This window comes from Balaenoptera ricei, unplaced genomic scaffold (genome assembly GCF_028023285.1).
Source record: "Balaenoptera ricei isolate mBalRic1 unplaced genomic scaffold, mBalRic1.hap2 scaffold_802, whole genome shotgun sequence".
In the NCBI taxonomy this organism is placed as follows: Eukaryota; Metazoa; Chordata; class Mammalia; order Artiodactyla; family Balaenopteridae; genus Balaenoptera; species Balaenoptera ricei.
The window spans coordinates 8,942-30,324 of NW_026777990.1; the positions used below are offsets into that span (position 1 = coordinate 8,942).

Genomic DNA, 21,383 nt, shown 5'->3' on the forward strand with positions numbered 1-21,383 from the left:
GATCAAAGGCTACCTTGTCCTTGAACCCTTTTCTGATCTCTCCCATCCAGAAGTGAGTCCTTGCCTCTAACCTCCATCGGCATCTTCCTTCTGGCCTTGCCCGTTCTATCCTTACACCACTACTAGGATGCAAGTTACTGGCAAATAAGTTCTATGTATGTTTTTATGTATGTCTGTGACTTGCAAAACAACCACATGGAACTTTAGAAAAGCATCAGTGAACTTTTACTAGACAAGTAAGCAAATAAACTTATATATACAGTCAATTTGTTCTCAGTTCACATTTGTTCAGATAAAGCTGTCTTAAAAGATCAGAATTTTCTAAAGTACCAGGTCTATGTCTAGTAAAAGGATACGTACCAGCTGACTCTCAGATACCGTAGAAGATGGTGAGGCGAGGTTTGCCTGCAAAATTATAAACATAGTGTTTATTTAGTGAAATTCATAATTTAGTAAGATAATATATCTATGTTTTTAAGTATTCTGAAGTTTTTTATTGCTAAAATAATACATGCCCCTTGTAGAATTTTGACAGGTATTAAGTAAAAGAAAAAATATCATTATGCCACCAAAAAATGATTTTTTTTCACATTTATGGTACATTGCCTTACAATATTTCTCCTACACATTTTTATTCAGCTCACATAATAGTAGATATGATGTTTTCTATGTTGCTTTTCCTTAGCATCTCAACACAAGTACTAGCGTAAGACATCAAAAATTCTTCAAGGTGATGTAATATGTCATGCTCTGTATACTCCGTATTTTACTCAAACTTACCAACATTGTTAGCTATACTTATATTTATGTACAGCAAAATGAAACAAATAACAGATTTTTTCATTAAATTACTCATATTAGAAAATAAAGTTTTCATGATTTCATGAAAAAAATTTTTTAATTGTTTTAAATTAAAGAGGAGGCTAATATTGTTTCATCATCCTTGGTTCCTGAATTTCACTCCTTTCTTCTGGATTTAGTTTCCTTCTTGCTGAAGTAAATGCTCTGGTAGTTTTTTCAGAACTTCCTGTCTTGGGCTTTGTCTGAAAATGTTTTTATTTTGTTCTCATCCTGAATGAGAGTTTACTTGGACATAGAATTCTAAGGCAATAGTTATTATTTCCCAGCATTTTGAGGACTGCCCACTTGCTCTGACTTCTGTTACTGCTGTGAATGTAAACGTCATAACTTGGATCATCAGTCTCCACATTTGCTTAGCGTTTAAGATTTTTCTCCATGACATTCTGTAATTCCACTATGATGTGTCTGAGCATGGACTTCTTTATATGTATCCTTTTGGGGGGCTTGATGTAGTCCTTCATTCTGAGAATACATATCTTTCTTCATTTCTGGAAAATCCTCCAGGAATTACTTCAAATATTCCCTCTCTCCCATTATATCTAATCTCTTCTTTGGACCTTTGATTAAATATATGTTGGGTCTTCTGAATCCATCCTCCATTTCTATAAAATTCCCTGTCATATTTTTTGTCTCTTTATGCTGCATTCTGGATAGTTTCCACATATAAGCCTGACGGTTAACACATTTTTCTTCAACAGTATATTAATACATTTAATATGGCTATTGAATTTTATATTTTAATGACATTATTTTTAACTTCTAGAAGTTCAGTTTGGTTCTTTATCAAATTTTCTTTATGGTATCTGTAACTCCTTTTAACTATTTCAACATTTTATTATATTTATAAATTCATTCCAGATTTTTCTATAATCTTCCTTGGCTAAATCCCCTGTTTCTTGTATCTGTTGACTCTCCTTCATGCCTCTGCCCCATGATGTTCTTTACTCATTTGATAGCTTTTTAGTTTTGATTTTGAGCTCCTCTTCAGTCAGGGTAATTTCAGTGATGATTTCTGTAGGTATCTGAGAAACCCTGGGTTGGGAAACCATGCCTACAATACATTTCATGTTTGCCCTAATGGGGGCCCCAGGTACTTCACTGATTCTGGACCAGTTTCCGTTTTATTTCGTCACCCTCATATGCCTGAACTTACAGGGTGGCAGGTGCCCACATCTTCAACTTTCACAGGTTTAGCACCCATTTTCTCATGGATGACTATATTACCACCCAAGAGTGTAGATTAAAGATGGTGGGAGGATTTATGTCTATTTCTATCACATGCTTCATGGCTGTGTGGCCTTCTAGGCTCCTGGACACACACAAAGGATTCATCCACAGCTCTGACTCGTTATATAGTGAAAGTTAAACTCTAAGCTCCTGGCTCCTGTCACCTGTGTTCTGACATACCTGTGTTCCCCCAGAGCTTAAGCTTCTTCTTAACTTTCCCACCTGGAGCTCCCTCTTCATTTCTGACACTCACAGTTCCTTCTTCTTTCTTGTAGATTGGGTTACATATATATATATTAATAGTTACGTTTTCTCAAGCTTTTCTGCCCTTAAATGAGAAACCAGGCTTCCACATCAGGGAAGTGGTCAACATACAGATGCGCAATCATAAATATACTTGGCTGACACATGATAAAGTTGTGTTCCTGTACTATCTCTATTCTTTTTGAAATTGCAAATATTTTCGGGGTTATGACAGATGTGTCAATATTGCTTTTACTCTCTGAGAAGTGAATGATAACTGAAAACTGAAAGCTAAGTAGTTCCTATGGTATCGCCAAGTACGGAAGAGTGTGAATCACCAAACATAACGACCAGGCTCCTCCTGTCCTTCTCATACTGTGTCCAACATGGTTTGTTTTTGATTTTTTGACTCATGACGTTCTTCACCAGGATGGTCACTGCTCACTGCCGTCCCTGCCTGCTCTACAGCAGCAGTATGTCCTGGCTAATTGCTCCCCACCTCTAATTGCTGTGGACCAGGTTACCGTGCACTGAGGTTCATGGTTATTCTGTGCTGCAGAAAATTACCCTTCAGAATGCCTATCCCAGTGATTTTTCAATTCACCTAGGGTTTCATTTTTAACCTCATAATGTAATATGAGTAATAATGATTTCTTCTAATGTCTTAGGATGTTTTCCTTTTGGTTAATTCTTCATTATTGCAGTAATGAGAGAATTCTCTATGAATTCCCTAAGTTAAATGACTTCTATGAAATATGCTGAACTGAATGTATCTTGACAGGAACAAAATATAGTTATATTTTTATCTCAATAATTATAGGAAAAAAGAAGTCACACACTAAAAATAAAGTATTTTCACAATTTAACTATATTACTAACATTTTTCAGTACTTTGTGCTAAATAATACCAAATTATCATAGGGAAAAAAGAGAAAGTGCTCAAGCAAACACATTAATTAAATTAGGGAAAAACACAAATATCTTTGTATCCAGTCTCCATAAGTCCCCAAAATTTCTTCACTGGGAATTATGACATAACAACAAGGTGATTTAGACATCCCCAGTACATTTTTATTTCATCTAATATAATGGACTTCATATCACTATTATAAGAAACTATTCCCAGAGAAAAAACAGAATTAAATTTGAACCTCAGGGTGGAGTTAATATTTATAAAGCTACTGCAGATCCTTTATCAAAGAAAAAGAATATTGGCTTATGTGTATCATCACAAATATAACCAGATTCTTTCAACTAACCCAGTTGTGTCAAACCCTTTGAGAAGCTTCTCTCTGCTTGCCCAATACACGTTAATGTTTATTAAATTCTGTAGCTATAGTTATGTCATCAATATTGCAGCAATGATTTTTGAAAAGTAAGGAAAGATTGTCTGGTGAGCTGAGATTGGAACGGTGAGTAGCAAGAGAAGGCTACTATATTTAAAAAACTGCCAATTGGTCAACTAAACTAAGGGACAGAAGCAACATGAGGTACCTAAAAATAAACTTGAAATTGGACTTGAACAACACTGATGTTTTTAGTCATTTGATCTATCCACGTTAATACTAACCATGAAGAACGTTACAGATGAGTATAAGAAAGACTCTTGTGTGAAACAAGATCCCATAACCTATATTCTACAGCCTTTGACATCATTTTAATTACAAAAGAAAAAAAGTGAGAGAAAGATAGAGTAGGAGCATTTTAACCAGCATATCACCATTAAAAAGCAAACAAAACTTTAAAACAAATAGAGCAGTCAAAAAAATGGGAAAGTCAAAATTTCGTATTTCAAAGAAAACCTATTAAAGTGGTAGGTTATATGCAAACTGAAAGAGATAAGACTAAGGAAAGAAATGAAGATTTGAGATCCACTGAAAAATAAATTTCTACACAAAGCCACCAATTAGGCCAAGGCCACTTTGGAGAAACCATTTTCCTCTTCCAAAGACCTCATGCCGGAGGTACATAAAGTATATCCAAGCTCCTCAGTCATTGTCTAGAGTTTCTTTTCCTTGCAATCTGCAGCTTTTCCCCATTCTCGACTTATGGGTGTCAGGCATCACACTAGCAGACACCCTTTTGGGAGACTGGGACAAAATCAAATTGTATCAGGTAAAAAGTATTGAACAGTTACTTTTGCCTTCACCCTATGCACTTCTACTTTGGGCAATATTTTCTTCCCTTTCAGCAGTCATGTCCCTCCTCCCTGAATATAACATCCAATTCAATAGGATTAAAATGTTTCTCTTTGACCTTTTCCCTGTTGGCTTTAATTGTCTTGAGTTTTCTTTTCTTAAGGCTCAAAGAACTCTAATTAGTGATAATGTGTTAATTGAATTATTTTAGTTCTCCCAGATAAGACTGATCTACAGATAAGCAAAAAGGCAAAACTTAGAATATCAACAGAGCCCCTAATAATCCCTGAGTTGCTGAGCTTGGCATTGAGGAAATATAAAATTATAAAATGATAAGACACTGTCTTACCCTTAAGCTAGAGAACGTTCCTGTTATTTGTACATAAGGCACTACTCAAAAGATTGAATCCAAAGGAAGATGGGGTACATATATACAATGACCTATTACTCAGCCATAGAAAAGAATGAAATAATGCCATTGCAGCAACATGTATGGGCCTAGAGATTATCATACCAAGCAAAGTAAGTCAGAAAGAGAAAGACAAATACCATATGATATCACTTATAAGTGGAATCTAAAATACGACACAAATGAACATATCTACGAAACAGAAACAGACACACAGACATAGAGAACAGACTTGCAGTTGCCAAGGGGGAGGAGAGGTGGGAAAGGAAAGGACTGGGAGTTGGGGATAAGCAGATGCAAACTACTCTATATAGAATGGATAAAAAACAAGGTCCTACTGCATAGCACAGGGAATTATTCAATATCCTGTGATAAACCAACATGGAAAATAATATGAAAAAGAATCTATATATGTATAACTGACTCACTTTTCTGTACAGCAGAAATGAACACAACATTGTAAATCAACTACACTTCAATAAAATTTTAAAAAGTTGAATCCAATGGTGAGCATGTTAGTCACCAAAGACAGAGAGATATATGTATGAGGTGTCATATTTTTCTTGCTTCATACTGTTTATTCTACTTGTAGACCTTACCCTATATGAATATCTCACTAAGAGCTATATTATGAGTTAGTGATATGTCCCCAAAAGGTCTAAATGTAAAAAGTAGAGTTGAAAGTATTTAAAAAGTTTGACTCAGTAATTTAGGGAATGATGATTCCACGTTGTTATGAACATAATTGGTAGGCAGAATAAAAGTGCATAGTGACCAGCGACAGTCATGGTTTGCATGTGCAAATGAGGAATAAAAAATCAGATCAAGGGAAGTGTGGCTGAAATATGGTGCCTTCATTTTTGGTGACATCTAAAATGATGATGAGAAGGACCAAAGCATAAAGGATGTCTCATTAAATCATTTCTCTTCTTCCTCATTTAGCTCAGCCTATATAATTACCTTCCTTTCCCTCCTCATCCCCTCTCACACATGCATACCTTGGAAACATTTCTGAACAGTGGGAAAAAAAAAAAAAGGAAAGAAAGACAGAAAGAAGAATGATCAGTAGAGTGGAATTTCTTGCTTAAATTCTTCACAACTCATCAAATCTCTGGTCACAACCTATAGAAGCAGATTTGGATCCATGTCTGGATTTAAGTAGATTGGATTTGTCACCTCTTACTCTTAAGATCTATGGCTGCATTAGGGCACATCGCCTCTGAAACACTCCAGCCTAGCAACGTTTCCAAGCATAGCAACAAGGGGACTGTGTGAGGTGGCTTAATTGGAGAAGATGACCTTTATTTGAACATCTGTATATACAGAGGGAAATATTCTTAATAAAGTTTGACACATTTTTAATATTCTGTGATATTTTGAAAGCAATATGCTTCCACTGTAATGATATTTTTCTGTCCCTCAAGCTCATTAAAATGAGATTTTTACCTCTATGCTATATCATATTCAATAAAGCTGTCTTTGTTATTTCTCTGGCACTTAAAAGTAACTTCTTAAATGTAGAGAGTTTATTAAATAAGTTGTTATCAATAGAATGTGACTCCAAATTACAGTTTTTTTGATAAATTAGTAATAGGTCCAAATACTTGCCCTATTTTCTGAGGTTGCTCTTTATTAAGAAAGCATACTGTGGTTTTGAATTATGTGAGTGAAATGAATTTATACTGGTAGTAGTTAATGAAAAATAATAAACATTTACAAAGGCAAGTGTAATGCAAAGGAAAAAAAATAACATTCCCCTCCAAAGATGATAGAGTGAAAACAGAATGAAAGAGAAATTTAATTAGAAAATTCATTCCATTACATAGAGGGAAAGAAACTCTTTAAAAATGAGTGCCATGAGAAACAATCACTTGTAGATTAACTGATAAATTATGAGTTAATTTACATGTAAGCAAATAATTTAAAACATTAGAAATATACTAAATATTATCATCTTAGAAGTTGTCACCAAATATGAAATTATTCATTCAAAGTTTAGGCTGGAGTTTACTGGGGATGAAGAATTAATTTAGACCCAGAATATGAATACTAATGGATAAAATATTTAAGGAAGACAAGTTATTTCCAGCCCTTGTTGGTACACGCAAAAAATAACAACAGGGGCTTTGACATGAGGAAGACCTGGGTTGGACTTTGCTTTCTCTGTGACTTTGTTTCCTCCTCCATAAAGTGGAGATTTGAAATAATCATACCCACTTCATAGGACTGGTATAAGGTTAAATGAGATAGTTAAAGCTGATTTGCAAGGTAAGAACTCAAAACACTAGGTATTATGATTGTTGAATTTTGCATCTGTTAAAAACAATCAAGTGAAATATGAATGATAAATTAATCAATCCCACAGGTTACCTGTGGAGATCAGGACCACTCAACGTGTTTGTTCGCCTTGTTTAAATTCTATGACACTTAAGAGAACCTCAATTAAATTACTTTAAACTGCAATTCAAGTACACGATGAATTGAAGAAAAACCTGGACTTTAATTAGTTTAAGTTGAAGGTCCTTTACTGTATCTGGCTCATCCTAAAAAACAGACTATGTGAAATGTAACAATATGTGCAATCAAGATTAAGAAAAGGAAATGAATTGTTTTACATGGATTTTCTTTCTTTTTTTGATGAAGGAAAGTCAGCTTTTCATCAAAGTCCCCTAAAGAGTAATTAGTCATATCATTTCTCATTATTTAATTAAACCACTCTCAACATCCCAGGAAAATTGGAAATCCAATGGACATACTGACACATTGAAAACTAGCAACTTTGTACATTTGTTTTAACATCAGCCAGTACTCTGGCTAACTCTCCTCCAATTTCTGCAAGATTGCTCTTTCCTAGTTTGTTTACTGTCTCCCACATGCTATGCTTCAGAAATGGGGACCTTGCTGTTCTATTCATCCCTCACACCCCAGTGACTCCATGTGAGTACTGGGGCATGGCAGACACTCAAATATTTGTCAAAATAGTGAAAAAAAGTGGGAAATTGAATAATAGAGCTAGGAACTGGCTACACTTTCTACTCATCACAATTCACAGACTATATACTATACTTTTAAAGAGCCCCCAGAAATAGGGATTTTGAGTAGACTGTGCTAAGCAGCTGAGGCCATCCTCAAGTGTAAAAAACTTTTTTTTTCTTGGTTCTAATTTAAGTCTTCCCTTTTTTTTCTCTCTGGTGCAGACGTTGGTAAACTGCATGATCCCTGCTTTAGAATCGAATCTAAGAAGCTCTACAAAGGCAATGATACACCAAGTCCCAGCAGGTGTATACTGTGAAGATGCCTACTTTCTTCAAAGTTTTGAAGAGAGATGGTAGAATTGAAATGTTACAGTCTGTAGGATTCTCAGATTTGCTGTTGAGTTTCCGTGAGAGAGGAAGGGAGAAAAATGTAGAGATTAATTAATGAATTAAGGGAAAACTATTCAAGTTGCACTTAATATGAGGCATTTGTAGCTCTGCTAATATGAATATTAGAATTTCTAGAAAAATATATTACAGTGTCAGGGGGGAGAGATACATTAGGAGGTTGGGATTAACGTATATTTATGCACTACTATATATAAAATAGATAATCAACAAGGACCTACTGCATAGCACAGGGAACTCTACTCAATACTCTGTAATAACCTACATGGGAAAAGAACCTGGAAAAGAATAAATATATGTGTAACTAAATCACTTTGCTGTACACCAGAAACTAACACAACATCGTAAATCAGCTACACTCCAGTATAAAATAAAAAATTTTTTAAATAAAACATAATTTAAAAAAATAAAAAATAAAAAAGTTTTTAAGAAAGAAAATATTACAGTATCATTCTTTTTTAAAAATCAGGACATAGTGTATTCAAGGTCAATTGTTGACATATGATTAAGGCTTATAGCTAAGGAACACTTCTGTTCTAAAATTTCATTTTTCTCCTCAAAAAAACTGTATCAGACATCACTTAGTAAATGTAATAACTGAAACCAAATAGTTACAAGTGTGACTTCTCTCTGATGGCACCAAAAATTGGTTTTCCCATTCCACCATAAAATCATCCCATTTAGTCTTTCAAAAGAAATACATATTTGAGGTGTCACAAACAACAATTCAAATGTCATTTTGTAAGAGAAATTAAAAAACAAAGCTTTTCCAAGAAACCAAATTTAATCAAAGTCAAGAATCTTATCAGAATTAGAGTTTATATTTGTTCGAGGCTATATTAAATCTATTTGATCATTCAGTGTTAACTTTGAATGACTCAAATGCTCTCACAAAGTTTGGGGCAAAGGTTAACCTCCTTTAATCAAGTCGGATAACTGACAGAAGAACAATTTGACATAACTTCTAACTATGGAGATTGAAGCAGCCCCTCCAGAATTGTTTCCACTGCTATCAAATTATCCACCTCCAGGAGGTGTGGGAGGAGGCATCAGCCCTCTGTACCTCATTGTAAATGAGTCTAAATCAGATGCACTTGGGTGCAAATTAGGAATAGATGAGAAAGGAAGGTGAGAGTAAAGAATATTCTAGCTACTTTTTCTTGGGTCTGGCTCTTGTAGAATGTCTCAGTCACAAAAAAATAGAAGCATCTTTAGGGACTGTCTTTTCTTATATCCAACTGAAGAATCAAGGTACTCAGCTAAATCATGGTGTGTCTAGTCTTTCCAAGATAAGGAGGGGGCAGAGAAGGGGGGAGACATGGATAAAGGGAAAAACAAAGGAAAAAGAGAGGGAAAAAGGGGGAGAACCATTATTTATTGAATCATTTCGATGTGTCAGACTACAGTAAGGGCTTTTCATATGTTAACAGTTATAAATCTTACATCAACCAAATATTAGTATCCCAATTTTATAGATGAAAAAATTAAGGCACAGAGAGGTTAAGTGACTTTCCAGGATTCATTAGCAAACAGCAACACTGTGATTAAAACTTGGGTATAGTCCACTAAATGCCTCCACTCTTTTAAGTATTACTCCAAATGACTTCCAGTAATAACAGAAAATAACAGTGAAAACTTCTAGAAAATGTTCTAAGCAGTGTTCCTATCCATACCTTCTAAACATTATTTTCTGAATGTGATAAAGCTCAGTTACTTCATCCAATTTATTATCTGCCCTAGGGAGGTTCTAAAGAAGGCAGAAATGTATAAATTGCAAAGAAGATATGTCACAAAATTTACATTTACTAATTATTGACTCTGAATGGTGATGATGCTGAAAACTACATAGTAGAAAATATGAAGTATAAACTAAAGGGAATAGTTTACTGGTTTCTTTTAAACTAAAAACTAAACACTTGCTTAGGAGACAATCTTGCTTACACTAGAATATGTTGGGTCAGAAGCAGAAGTTGGCCACATGATGGATTATTAGGTAAATAAAGAATAGGAATGGGATGAGGCTATGTGTGTGTGTGTGCATCTAGGACATTCGGAGCCAGATACCCACAATTAATTGAATCAAGTGTGTGAGTCTATACCTACGTACCAATTATTACTATATTTTTGCTCATAGGTGGAAATTGATTTATTTGAAAAAAATTTAAATGAAAGAAAGCAACAAACTAGTCCAAATCAAATAAATTGGCAATCCTATTAGAAACAGACAAATCTTAATGTTTCAACTATATGAGTTGACTCTTTCATAATAAGCATGATAAACCATTACAGAAATGAAAATGTCATCTAAGCCTTGATAATTAGAAAGACAGAAAGCAGGTGTTAGAATTCTGTTTGATTCAGCCAAACTAATCAAATGAGACCTCACTTAAGAAGGAATTTATTCAATAAACTTACCTGACATAACCTGATTTTCCACCTCTGGGCCAATCATACCATCCTACCCCTTCCATTTATGAAAAATTCAACTAATTCAATTTAAATGACTATATAATTGAGTTCTCTCCAAAGCATGCACATGCACCCATTTAAAAAGCAGTATGTATAATTATAAAGCGACTTACATATTTGGTTTCTCGACCAGCTGCTCTCAGAAGAGTTGTAGGTGTCTATACGAAAATAAAAACAATTACAGTACTGAAGTAATCAAGAAAATGTTAAAAGATTCAACTTCTGGGATAAATATGTTCACCTTTTTTTTTCCTATTAAGACTTTCTAGCCATTACTCCCTCTTTTCTTTACAAACCCACCTGTCCCTTTGAAAATTATTTCATTAAACACTATCACTTTATTATTTTTTTCATTGCTGTTATTGATCAGCTTTCTAGGAAATTTTATCTTATTTATTGATGATGTTCATTCATGGATCATAATAGTCCCTTATGTAATTTTGGCAATTTCAAAATTCACACAGAAGTCTCTATCCCCTCAATTCTTTGAGCTGCTCAACTCCAAAGATACTCTTATCCACTCCATTTCAATCTTCTGCTCCCAGGACCATTCCTAGATGTTACCTTCACAAATAAAATGGAAAACTTTTGAAATTTCATTTTCACATCCTCCTCTTAGAACTCTACCTCCCATCTACCATCTTCATTTCTCAAATATCCCAAAACATTTCTTCAGCCTCACTGAGACTTCAAAATCAATGAGCCTTCCCAGCTCCGTTATGGCTTTACTGCCTCTCTCATTACATGTTTCATATTCTCAGCCATTTTAATAGTACCTTAATTTATCTTGCTTCCTTCTCTCCTTGTGACAAACTCACAGAAACTAACAACAACAACAAAAACCTATATATGATGGACCGTGTCATATATTTTCTCTAAATTTGTACTGGAGATGCAAAACATGGCTGAGGAAACTCTCTCAACCAAGCTAACTGATTTCATTAAAAATTTTGAAATAATATTGTACATCAACAATATTTCAATAAAAAATAAGAAATTAGCTATGGATACATGCAAGTGCACTTGGGTTGCAGGGAGGAATAGACTACAAAGGAGCACAAGGAAACTTTTTCTTTTGATGGAAGTTTTATATCTTGGATATGGTGGAGGTTACACAACTCTATGCTTTGTCAAAATTCATAGAACTGTATACTAAAGGGGAAAATTTTATAGTAGGTAAATTATACCTCAATAAACCTGACTTTTAAAACAGAACTATATAAGCTATAATAGAGAACTGAACATAGGGACTGAAGAATATAATAGATACTGAACAGATACTTGAACTGGAATATCAGATTGATGAATTCTCTTAGAGGCATTAGGAAGCAATAAATTAAGAAAATATTTAAAGATTAAGAGACATAGAATACAGAAGCAAAGGTGACAAAATCAGTCTAGTAAGAGTCCTAGGAGGAAAGAAATGTTTGAAAAAAAATAATGACTAAAACGATCTTAAATGTAAGGGGAAAAAAAGAGTGAAAACTTTAGATGAGAGATCAAAGAGATACATAAGAGAAAAACAAAGAACATTTAGACACATAATAGGAAAAATCAGTAACATCATAGATAAAGATAAAATTCTAAAAGATCACAGTGCCACTCTGTAAATGATCACTCTGTAGCAGAGGAGTAAATATCATGCTGACAAAATACTTCACAAGTTATGTTGTTGATTAAAAAAGAACCTAGACAAAAAGCTGTTGAAAAGAGGGGACCTATAATTTTACATCCAGCAAAACTATACTTTAAAAGAAGGGGGGGGACAGAGTCAAGATGGCAGTGTGAGAAGATGTGGAGTTCATGTCTCCCCACAACTAGGGCACATGCTGGACACTGGTGGGGGACCTCAATGCCCAAGGAAATGAGAGGAACCCCTAAGCAAACCGGTAGGATGTGGGGGGACTGAGGGGGGAGGAGAAGTGGAGGCCAGACAGGATGGGTGCCCCTGAGGGGTAGCTGAGAGGGGGGAGGGGTTCCCAAGTGGAGGGACCCTCAGGGGCTCAGATTGGGGGGAATGTACCCAGAGTTTCTCCTGCCCAATCAGCTGGGGAAGTCTGCCCAGCTCTTGGGCCACGTCCTATGCATTCAGAGTCACCCTCTGGGCTGCGTTGGTCCTGGGGGCATAGGATGGAGGCTGGGGGGAGAACAAGAGAAGCAGGAGGGAGGGCACCTCCAGGACCAAAGGAGCAGGAGAGGCACGGAGGGCATTTGCTTTGCCTACTTGAGCCTGGGAAGCCTGCTCGGCTACCAGGTGGGGTCCCCTGCTCTCTGAGACCAGAGGTGGGAGGCACACCTGGGCCCCTTCTGTTCCATTAAGTCTAAGCCCCACCCCCCACACCTCCCAGGGCCTTTTCCAGCCCTGTGGGTCTTAAGCATAGGTCCCACCCACTGCCCAAACCCCACCCTTGCTTAGGACCTGCCCTCCACAGCCAAGGCCTTTTCCACCTTTTTGGGTTTTTTCTCCTCCTCTTTCTTACTATTATGGTTCTGTTGTCCCTTCTGGTTGTTGTTTCATCTATTTTTTAATTTTTATATTCTTTCTAACATATCTGTTAGTTTCTTAGTCTAATTTTATTTTTTACTTTGTTATTGTTCTGTTTTTTTTTTTTTTCTGCTACCCTGCACAGCTTGCAGGATATTGGTTCACAAGCCGGGGGTCAGGCCAAAGGTCCTGTGATGGGAACTCTGAGTCCAAACCACTGGACTAACAGAGAACCTCAGACCCCAAGGAATATTCATCAGAGTGAGGTCTCCCAAAGGTCCTCATCTTGACACTAAGACCCAGGTATACCCAACAGCCTACAAACTCCAGTGTTGGAAGCCTCAGACCAAACAACCAGTAAGACAGGAACACAATCCCACTCATCAAAAAAAAAAAAAAAAAAAAAATTAGAAGGCAAAAAATACATCACAGATGAAGGAGCAAGGTAAAAACCTACAAGACCAAATAAATGAAGAGGATATTGGCAATCTACCTGAAAAAGAATTCAGAGTAATGATAGTAAAGATGATCCAGAATCTTGGAAACAGAATGGAAGCATGGATTGAGAAAATACAAGATATGTTTAACAAAGGTCTAGAAGAACTAAAGAACAAACAAACAGAGATGAACAACACAATAACTGAAATTAAAAATACACTAGAAGGAATCAATAACAGAATAACTGAGGCAGAAGAACGAGTAAGTGAGCTGGAAGACAAAATGGTGGAAATAATTGCCGAGGAGCAGAATAAAAAAAAAAGAATGAAAAGAATTGAAGACAAGCTCAGAGACCTCTGGGACAACACTAAACACACCAACATTCAAAATATAGGGGTCCCCGAAAAAGAAGAGAAAAAGAAGGGGTCTGAGAAAATATTTGAAAAGATTATAGTGGAAAACTTCCCACTATAATCCTTTCCCATGGAAAAGGAAAGTCACCCAAGCCCAGGAAGCACAGAGAGTTCCGTACAAGATAAACCCAATGAGAAACACACCAAGACACACATTAATCAAAAAAACAAAAATTAAATTCACAGTAAAAATATTAAAAGCAGCAAGGGAAAAACAAAAAATAACATACAAAGGAATCCCCATAAGGTTATCAGCTGATTTTTTAGCAGAAACTCTGCAGGCCAAAAGGGAGTGGCAGGATATACTTAAAGTGATGAAAGAGAAAAATCTACAACCATGATTACTCTACCCAGCAAGGATCTCATTCAGGTTCGACAGAGAAATCAAAAGCTTTTCAGATAGGCAAAACCTAAGAGAATTCAGCACCACCAAACCAGCTTTACAACAAATGCTAAAAGAACTTCTCTAGGCAGGAAACACAAGAGAAGAAAAAGACCCACAAAAACAAACCCAAAACGATTAAGAAAATGGTAATAGGAACATACGTATCGACAATAACCTTGAATGTAAATGGTATATATGCCCTAACCAAAAGACACATACTGGCTGAATGGATACAAAAACAAGACCTGTATATATGTTGTCTACAAGACACCCACTTCAGACCTAGGGACACATACAGACTAAAAGTGAGGGGATGTAAAAAAGATACTCCATGCAAATGGAAATCAAAAGAAAGCTAGAGTAGCAATACTCGTATCAGATAAAGTAGACTTAAAAATAAAGACTGTTAGAAGAGATAAGGAAGGACACTACATAATGTTCAAGGTATCAATTCAGGAAGAAGATATAACAATTATAAATGTTTATGCACCCAACATAGGAGCACCTCAATACATAAGGCAAATGTTAACAACCATGAATGGGGAAATCGACAGTAACACAATAGTAGAAGGGGACTTTAACACCCCACTTACACCAATGGACAGATCATCCAAACAGAATATAAATAAGGAAACAAAAGCTTTAAATAACACAATAGACCAGATAGATTTAACTGATACCAAAACCAGAAAAGATATCACAAAAAAAATTATAGACCAATATCACTGATGAACATAGATGCAAAAATCCTCAACAAAATGCTAGCAAACAGAATCCAACAACATATTAAAAGGATCATACACTATGATCAAGTGGGATTTATCCCAGGGATGCAAGGATTCTTCAATACATGCAAATCAATCAATGTGATACACCATATTAACAAATTAAGGCATAAAAACCATATGATCACCTCAATAGATGCAGAAAAAGCTTCTGACAAAATACAACACTGATTTATGACAAAATCTCTCCAGAAAGTGAGCATAGAGGGAACCTACCTCAACATAACAAAGGCCATATATGACAAACCCACAGTAAACCACATACTCAATGGAGAAAAATTGAAAGCATTTCCTCTAAGGTCAGGAACAAGACAAGGATGCCCACTTTCACCACTCCTATTCAACATAGTTTTGGAAGTCCTAACCACAACAATCAGAGAAGAAAAACAAATAAAAGGAATACAAATTGGAAAAGAAGTAAAACTGTCACTGTTTGCAGAAGACATGATACTATACATAGAAAATCCTAAAGATGCCACCGGAAAACTACTAGAACTAATCAATGAATTTGGTAAGGTGCAGGATACAAAATTAATGCACAGAAATCTCTGGCCTTCCTATGCAGTAACAACGAAAAATCAGAAAGAGAAATTAAGGAAACAATCCCATCTACCATAAAATACCTAGGAATAAGCCTGCCTAAGGAGGTGAAAGACTTGTACTCAGAAAACTATAAAACACTGATGAAGGAAATCAAAGATTACATAAACAGTTGGAGAAATATGCCATGTTCTTGGATTGGAAGAATCAATATTGTGAAAATGACTATACTATACTACCCAAAGCAATCTACAGATTCAGTGCAATCCCTATCAAACTACCAATGGCATTCTTCACAGAATTAGAACACAAAATGTTGCAATTCATATGGAAACACAAAAGACCCCAAATAGCCAAAGCAATCTTGAGAAAGAAAAACGGAGCTGAAGGAATCAGGCTCACTGACTTCAAACTATATTACAAAGCTACAGTAATCAAGACAGTATGGTACTGGCACAAAAACAGAAATATAGATCAATGGTAAAGGATACAAAGCCCAGAGATAAACCTACGCACATATGGTCACTTAATTTACGACAAAGGGGCAAGAACATACAATAGAGAAAAGACAGCCTCTTCAATAAGTGGTGCTAGGAAAACTGGACAGCTACATGTAAAAGAATGAAATTAGAACACTGCCTAACAACATACACAAAAATAAACTCCAAATAGATTAAAGATCTAAATGTAAGACTGGACACTATAAAACTCTTAGAGGAAAACATAGGAAAAACACTCTTTGACATAAACCACAGCAAGATCTTTTTGGACCCAACTCTTAGATTAATAAAAACAAAATAGAAAACAAAATAGTAAATAAAAACAAAAATAGGGCTTCCTTGGTGACGCAGTGGTTAAGAATCTGCCTGCCAATGCAGGGGACACGGGTTTGAGCCCTGGTCTGGGAAGATCCCACATGCCGCAGAGCAACTAAGCCCGTGAGCCACAACTACTGAGCTTGCGTGTCTGGAGCCTGTGCTCTGCAACGGGAGAGACCGTGACAGTCAGGCCTGCACACCACGATGAAGAGTGGCCCCCGCTTGCCGCAAGTGGAGAAAGCCCTCACACGGAAACGAAGACCCAACACAGCCATAAATTAATTAATTAATTAATAAAAACAAACAAACAAACAAAAATAAACATATGGGACCTAATTAAGCTTAAAACTTTTGCACAGCAAAGGAAACCATAAACCAGATGAAAAGACAACCCTCAGAATGGGAGAAAATATTTGCAAATGAATCAACGGACAAAGGATTAATCTCCAAAATATACAAACAGCTCATGGAGCTCAATATCAGAAAAACAAACAATCCAATTAAAAAATGGGCAGAAGGCCTAAATAGACATTTCACCAAAGAAGACATACAGCTGACCAAGAAGCACATGAAAAGATGCTCTACATCACTAATTATTAGAGAAAGGCAAATCAAAACTACAATGAGCAATCACCTCACACCCGTCAGATGGCCATTATCAAAAAAATCTAGAAACAGTAAATGCTGGAAAGGGTGTGGTGAAAAAGGGAACCCTCTTGCACTGTTGGTGGGAATGTAAATTGATACAGTCACTATGGAGAACAGTATGGAGGTTCCTTAAAGAACTAAAAATAGAACTACCATATGACCCAACAATCCCACTACTGGGCATATACCCTGAGAAAACCATAATTCTAAAAGAGACATGTGGGCTTCACTGGTGGAGCAGTGGTTAAGAATCCACCTACCAATGCAGGGGTCACGGGTTCAAACCCTGGTCTGGGAAGATCCCACATGCTGCAGAGCAACTAAGCCTGTGCACCACAACTACTGGGCCTGCACTCTAGAGCCCACAAGCCACAACTACTGAGCTCACGTGCCACAAATACTGAAGCCCACCTGCCTAGAGCCCATGCTCCGCGACAAGACAAGCCACTGCAACGAGGAGCCCACGCACCGAAATGAAGAGTAGCCCCCACTCACCACACTAGAGAAAACCCGCATGCAGCAATGAAGACCCAATGCAGCCAAAAATAAATAAATTAAATAAATTAATTTTAAAAAATGTTTTTAAATAAAAGAGATGTACCACAATGTTCATTGCAGCACTATTTATAATAGCCAGGACATGGAACCAACCTAAATGTCCATCCACAGATGAATGGATAAAGAACATGTGGCACATATATACGATGGAATATCGCTCACCATAAAAAGAAACAAAATTGAGTTATTTGTAGTGAGGTGGATGGACCTACAGTCTGTCACAGAGAGTAAAGTAAGTCAGAAAGAGAAAAACAAATACCGTATGCTAACGCATATATATGGAATCTAAAATTTAAAAAAAAAATGGTACTGATGAACCTAGTGGCAGGGCAGGAATAAAGCCTTAGACATAGAGAATGGACTTGAGGTCATGGAGGTTGGGGGCGGGGGAAGCTGGAGCAAAGTGAGAGTAGCATCGACATATATACATTACCAAATGTAAGATAGATAGCTAGTGGGAAGCAGTAGCATAGCACAGGGAAATCAGCTCTGTGCTTTGCGATGACCTAGAGGGGTGGGATAGGGAAGGTGGGAGGGAGGCTCAAGAGGGAGGGGATATGGGGCTATATATGTATGCATATGGCTGATTCACTTTGTTGTACAACAGTGACTAACACAGTACTGTGAAGCAATTATACTCCAATAAAGATCTATTAAAAATAAACAAATAAATTTAACTAAAAATAAATAAATAAAAGGGCAAAATAATGATAATCTCAGGAACACAGGCAATAGAATCAATACAAAAAGACCTTATTGAATACAACAAAGAGGTCAACAAGAAGAAAAATAAATCCAGGAAAATCTATGAATGTGTAAGAAATGAGGATCTAAATAAAGTATAAGTGTCTAAATAAGGAAGAAATCAAGAAAAATATAACCATTAAAATTCAGATCTAGATGTCCAAAAAATACTAACAAACTATGTCTACATACATATGTATAGATAGATAGATAAATAGATAGATCGATCAATCTTGATTAAAAACAACAGGAAAGTGAAAAATGCTGTGGAACTTAAGTTTAGAAAAAGATATATGTAAGCTTTAAAATTGATAGGAAAATAAGCATAATTATTGTCCTTAATAATTTAGACATAAATTTGAAAAGTAACAAAAATGTAAAGTAAAATTTTCAAAATTTTCAAACCAGTAAATATCAAAATATCCAAAGGAAAGCAGGAAAGTCAAAAAAGAAAACAGTTCAAGTAGCAAATATAAAATAAGATAGGAGATATTAGTCCTAATATAAGAAGAATTACAGTAATTGTTAATGGTTTAAGGTCCCAGATAAACAGAATTTCAGATCAACTATAAAAGTGATATCTAGAAATATGTTGTCTTGAAGAAAATAAGATGAGTGTACAAAAAGATAAAAAAATAAAGTAATAGAAAATAGTAAAACAATAATAATAATAGAAAAAAGTAATAAAAGATACATCTGGGAAAACATGAATTAAAAATTACATATATGTTATGTATCAATATATAAGGTCACAATTTTCATATGAGACTAAAAAGAACAGCCTCAGGTTCACAAGGACTGTATGGGCTACTAAAGGCTAGAAAAATCAAAACGATGAGAATAAATACGTAAGCAATAGCAATATAGTTTCAAAATCAAAGTCAAATCTTATGAACGCTTCTCTAGCCTTATTCATTCTCTTTTTCTTGGCAACAATCACCACGATCACACTCTCTTAAACACTGTGCTCTTGTAGCTTCCATGTTACCACACTGCTCTGACCACAATAGATTTTCATTCTTCTTGATTGGACCTGCAATATTTTGTTCCTGGGAGCTCCGTACAGGGTGTCCACAGCATCGACGTACCAGTCATCCCCCGATCCATCCTACCAGCTCCAGCACACAGGTTTAAGGCCTCCTGACACACATCTTGAACTTATCCTATCCAAATAAACATAACCCTCTTCCCTCTACCACACTGAGCCTCCTTCACGTTTGTCTACAGTCGAGGCAAAGAGCGGGAGCTCTTCCACGATTCTCCTCTCCTTCTCTGCACACATCCAAACCCAAGCAAGGCTGCAATATCTCTTTCATACCCAGTGCTTCTCTGCAGCTCCTCTGCACCAGGCCACCGTCATGTTTCCTCTGACCTCGGTAGCCTCCTCACAGCAGCCATCAGCCATCTTTCTCAATGGTTTCATATTATTCCCCCCATATTTTTATATCTTCCCATTTTCCCTGGAATCCAAACTTCATGGCATGGCATGTAAATATCCTCACCGTCCCTACACCCCTTTCTCACCTCATTTCACACTGTTCACCATACTGCAACCACACTGGCCTTCATGCACACTAAGCTCTTTCCTGACAGGATATTTGCACATGCTTACTCCTCTTCCTGAAAGCTATTCTCCCTGATCTTTCTATGACTGGCTTCTTTCCTTCATGGTCTCAGTTTGAATCCTACTTTCGGATCGCTATATCCAAAGTACACCTCTCAGCGTGGAGAAAAAGAACCCCCCTACCTTGTTGGTGGGAATGAAAATTGGTGCAACCACTATGGAGAACAGTATGGAGGTTCCTTAAAAAACTAAAAATAGAACTACCATATGATCCTGCAATCCCACTCCTGGGCATATATCCAGAGGAAACTCCAATTTGAAAAGATACATGCACGCCAATGTTCATTGGAGCACTATTTACAATAGTCAAGACATGGACGCAACTTAAATGTCTGTTGACAGATGCATGGATAAAGAAGATGTGGTGCATATATACAATGGAACATTACTCAGCCATAAAAAATAATGAAATAATGCCATTTGCAGCAACATGGATGGACCTAGCAATTATCATACTAACTTATGTAAGTCAGACAAAGACAAATACCATATGATATCACTTATATGTGGAATCTAAAAAAAAAAAAAGATACAAATGAACTTATTTACAAAACAGAACAGACCCACAGACATAGAAAACAAATTTATGGTTACCAAAGGGGAAAGGGGGTGTGGGGAGGGGTACATTAGCAGGCTGGGATTAACATATACATACTCCTATATATAAAATAGATAAACAACAAGGCCTTACTGTATAGCATAGGGAACTATACTCAATATTTTGTAATAACCTATAAGGGAAAAGAATCTGAAAAAGAATACATATCTGTATATTTGTATAACTGAATCACTGTGCTGTAACCTGAAACTAACACCACATTGTAAATCAACTCTACTTCAATTTAAAAAAAAAAGTACGCCTCTCCGATTACTCTGCCTTGCTCACACTTGTCACGATAGTACCTCACAGTGCCAAGCCCATAGTAAGCACTAATAAATATTTGTTAAATGAAATAATTGCCTTAAATTGAATGGCCTAGAATAATGTATCTTTAACACTATAAGCATTAAATATTTGTTAAATAAATCAATAATACAGGTTATTACTCATATGTTACTTAAGTCCTATTCCTATTACATTTAATATAATATGGGGTATTTTTACATGTCCAACAAATGAATTGAGAAAAAAATACATTTAAAATTTATATAGTCTCTGGTAAATCAAACTTTTCTATCTTTAGATTAAAAGACTTAAAGAATATACAAAACAGG

General features: G+C 36.0%; 1 protein-coding gene across 1 annotated transcript in view; it reads right to left on the reverse strand.

Moving 5' to 3' along the window:
- Positions 1-330: 330 nt before the first annotated feature.
- The window catches only part of LOC132359002 (muscular LMNA-interacting protein-like), a gene marked incomplete at its 3' end in the record, with an annotated part of 46,045 nt that continues 24,992 nt past the window's right edge, over positions 331-21,383 (reverse strand). The window contains exons 7-8 of the mRNA XM_059912209.1: positions 10,844-10,888; positions 331-405 (exon numbers count right to left, since the gene is read on the reverse strand). Of these exons, the coding sequence (XP_059768192.1) occupies positions 331-405; positions 10,844-10,888 (120 nt within the window). The remainder of the gene's footprint in view (positions 406-10,843; positions 10,889-21,383) is intronic.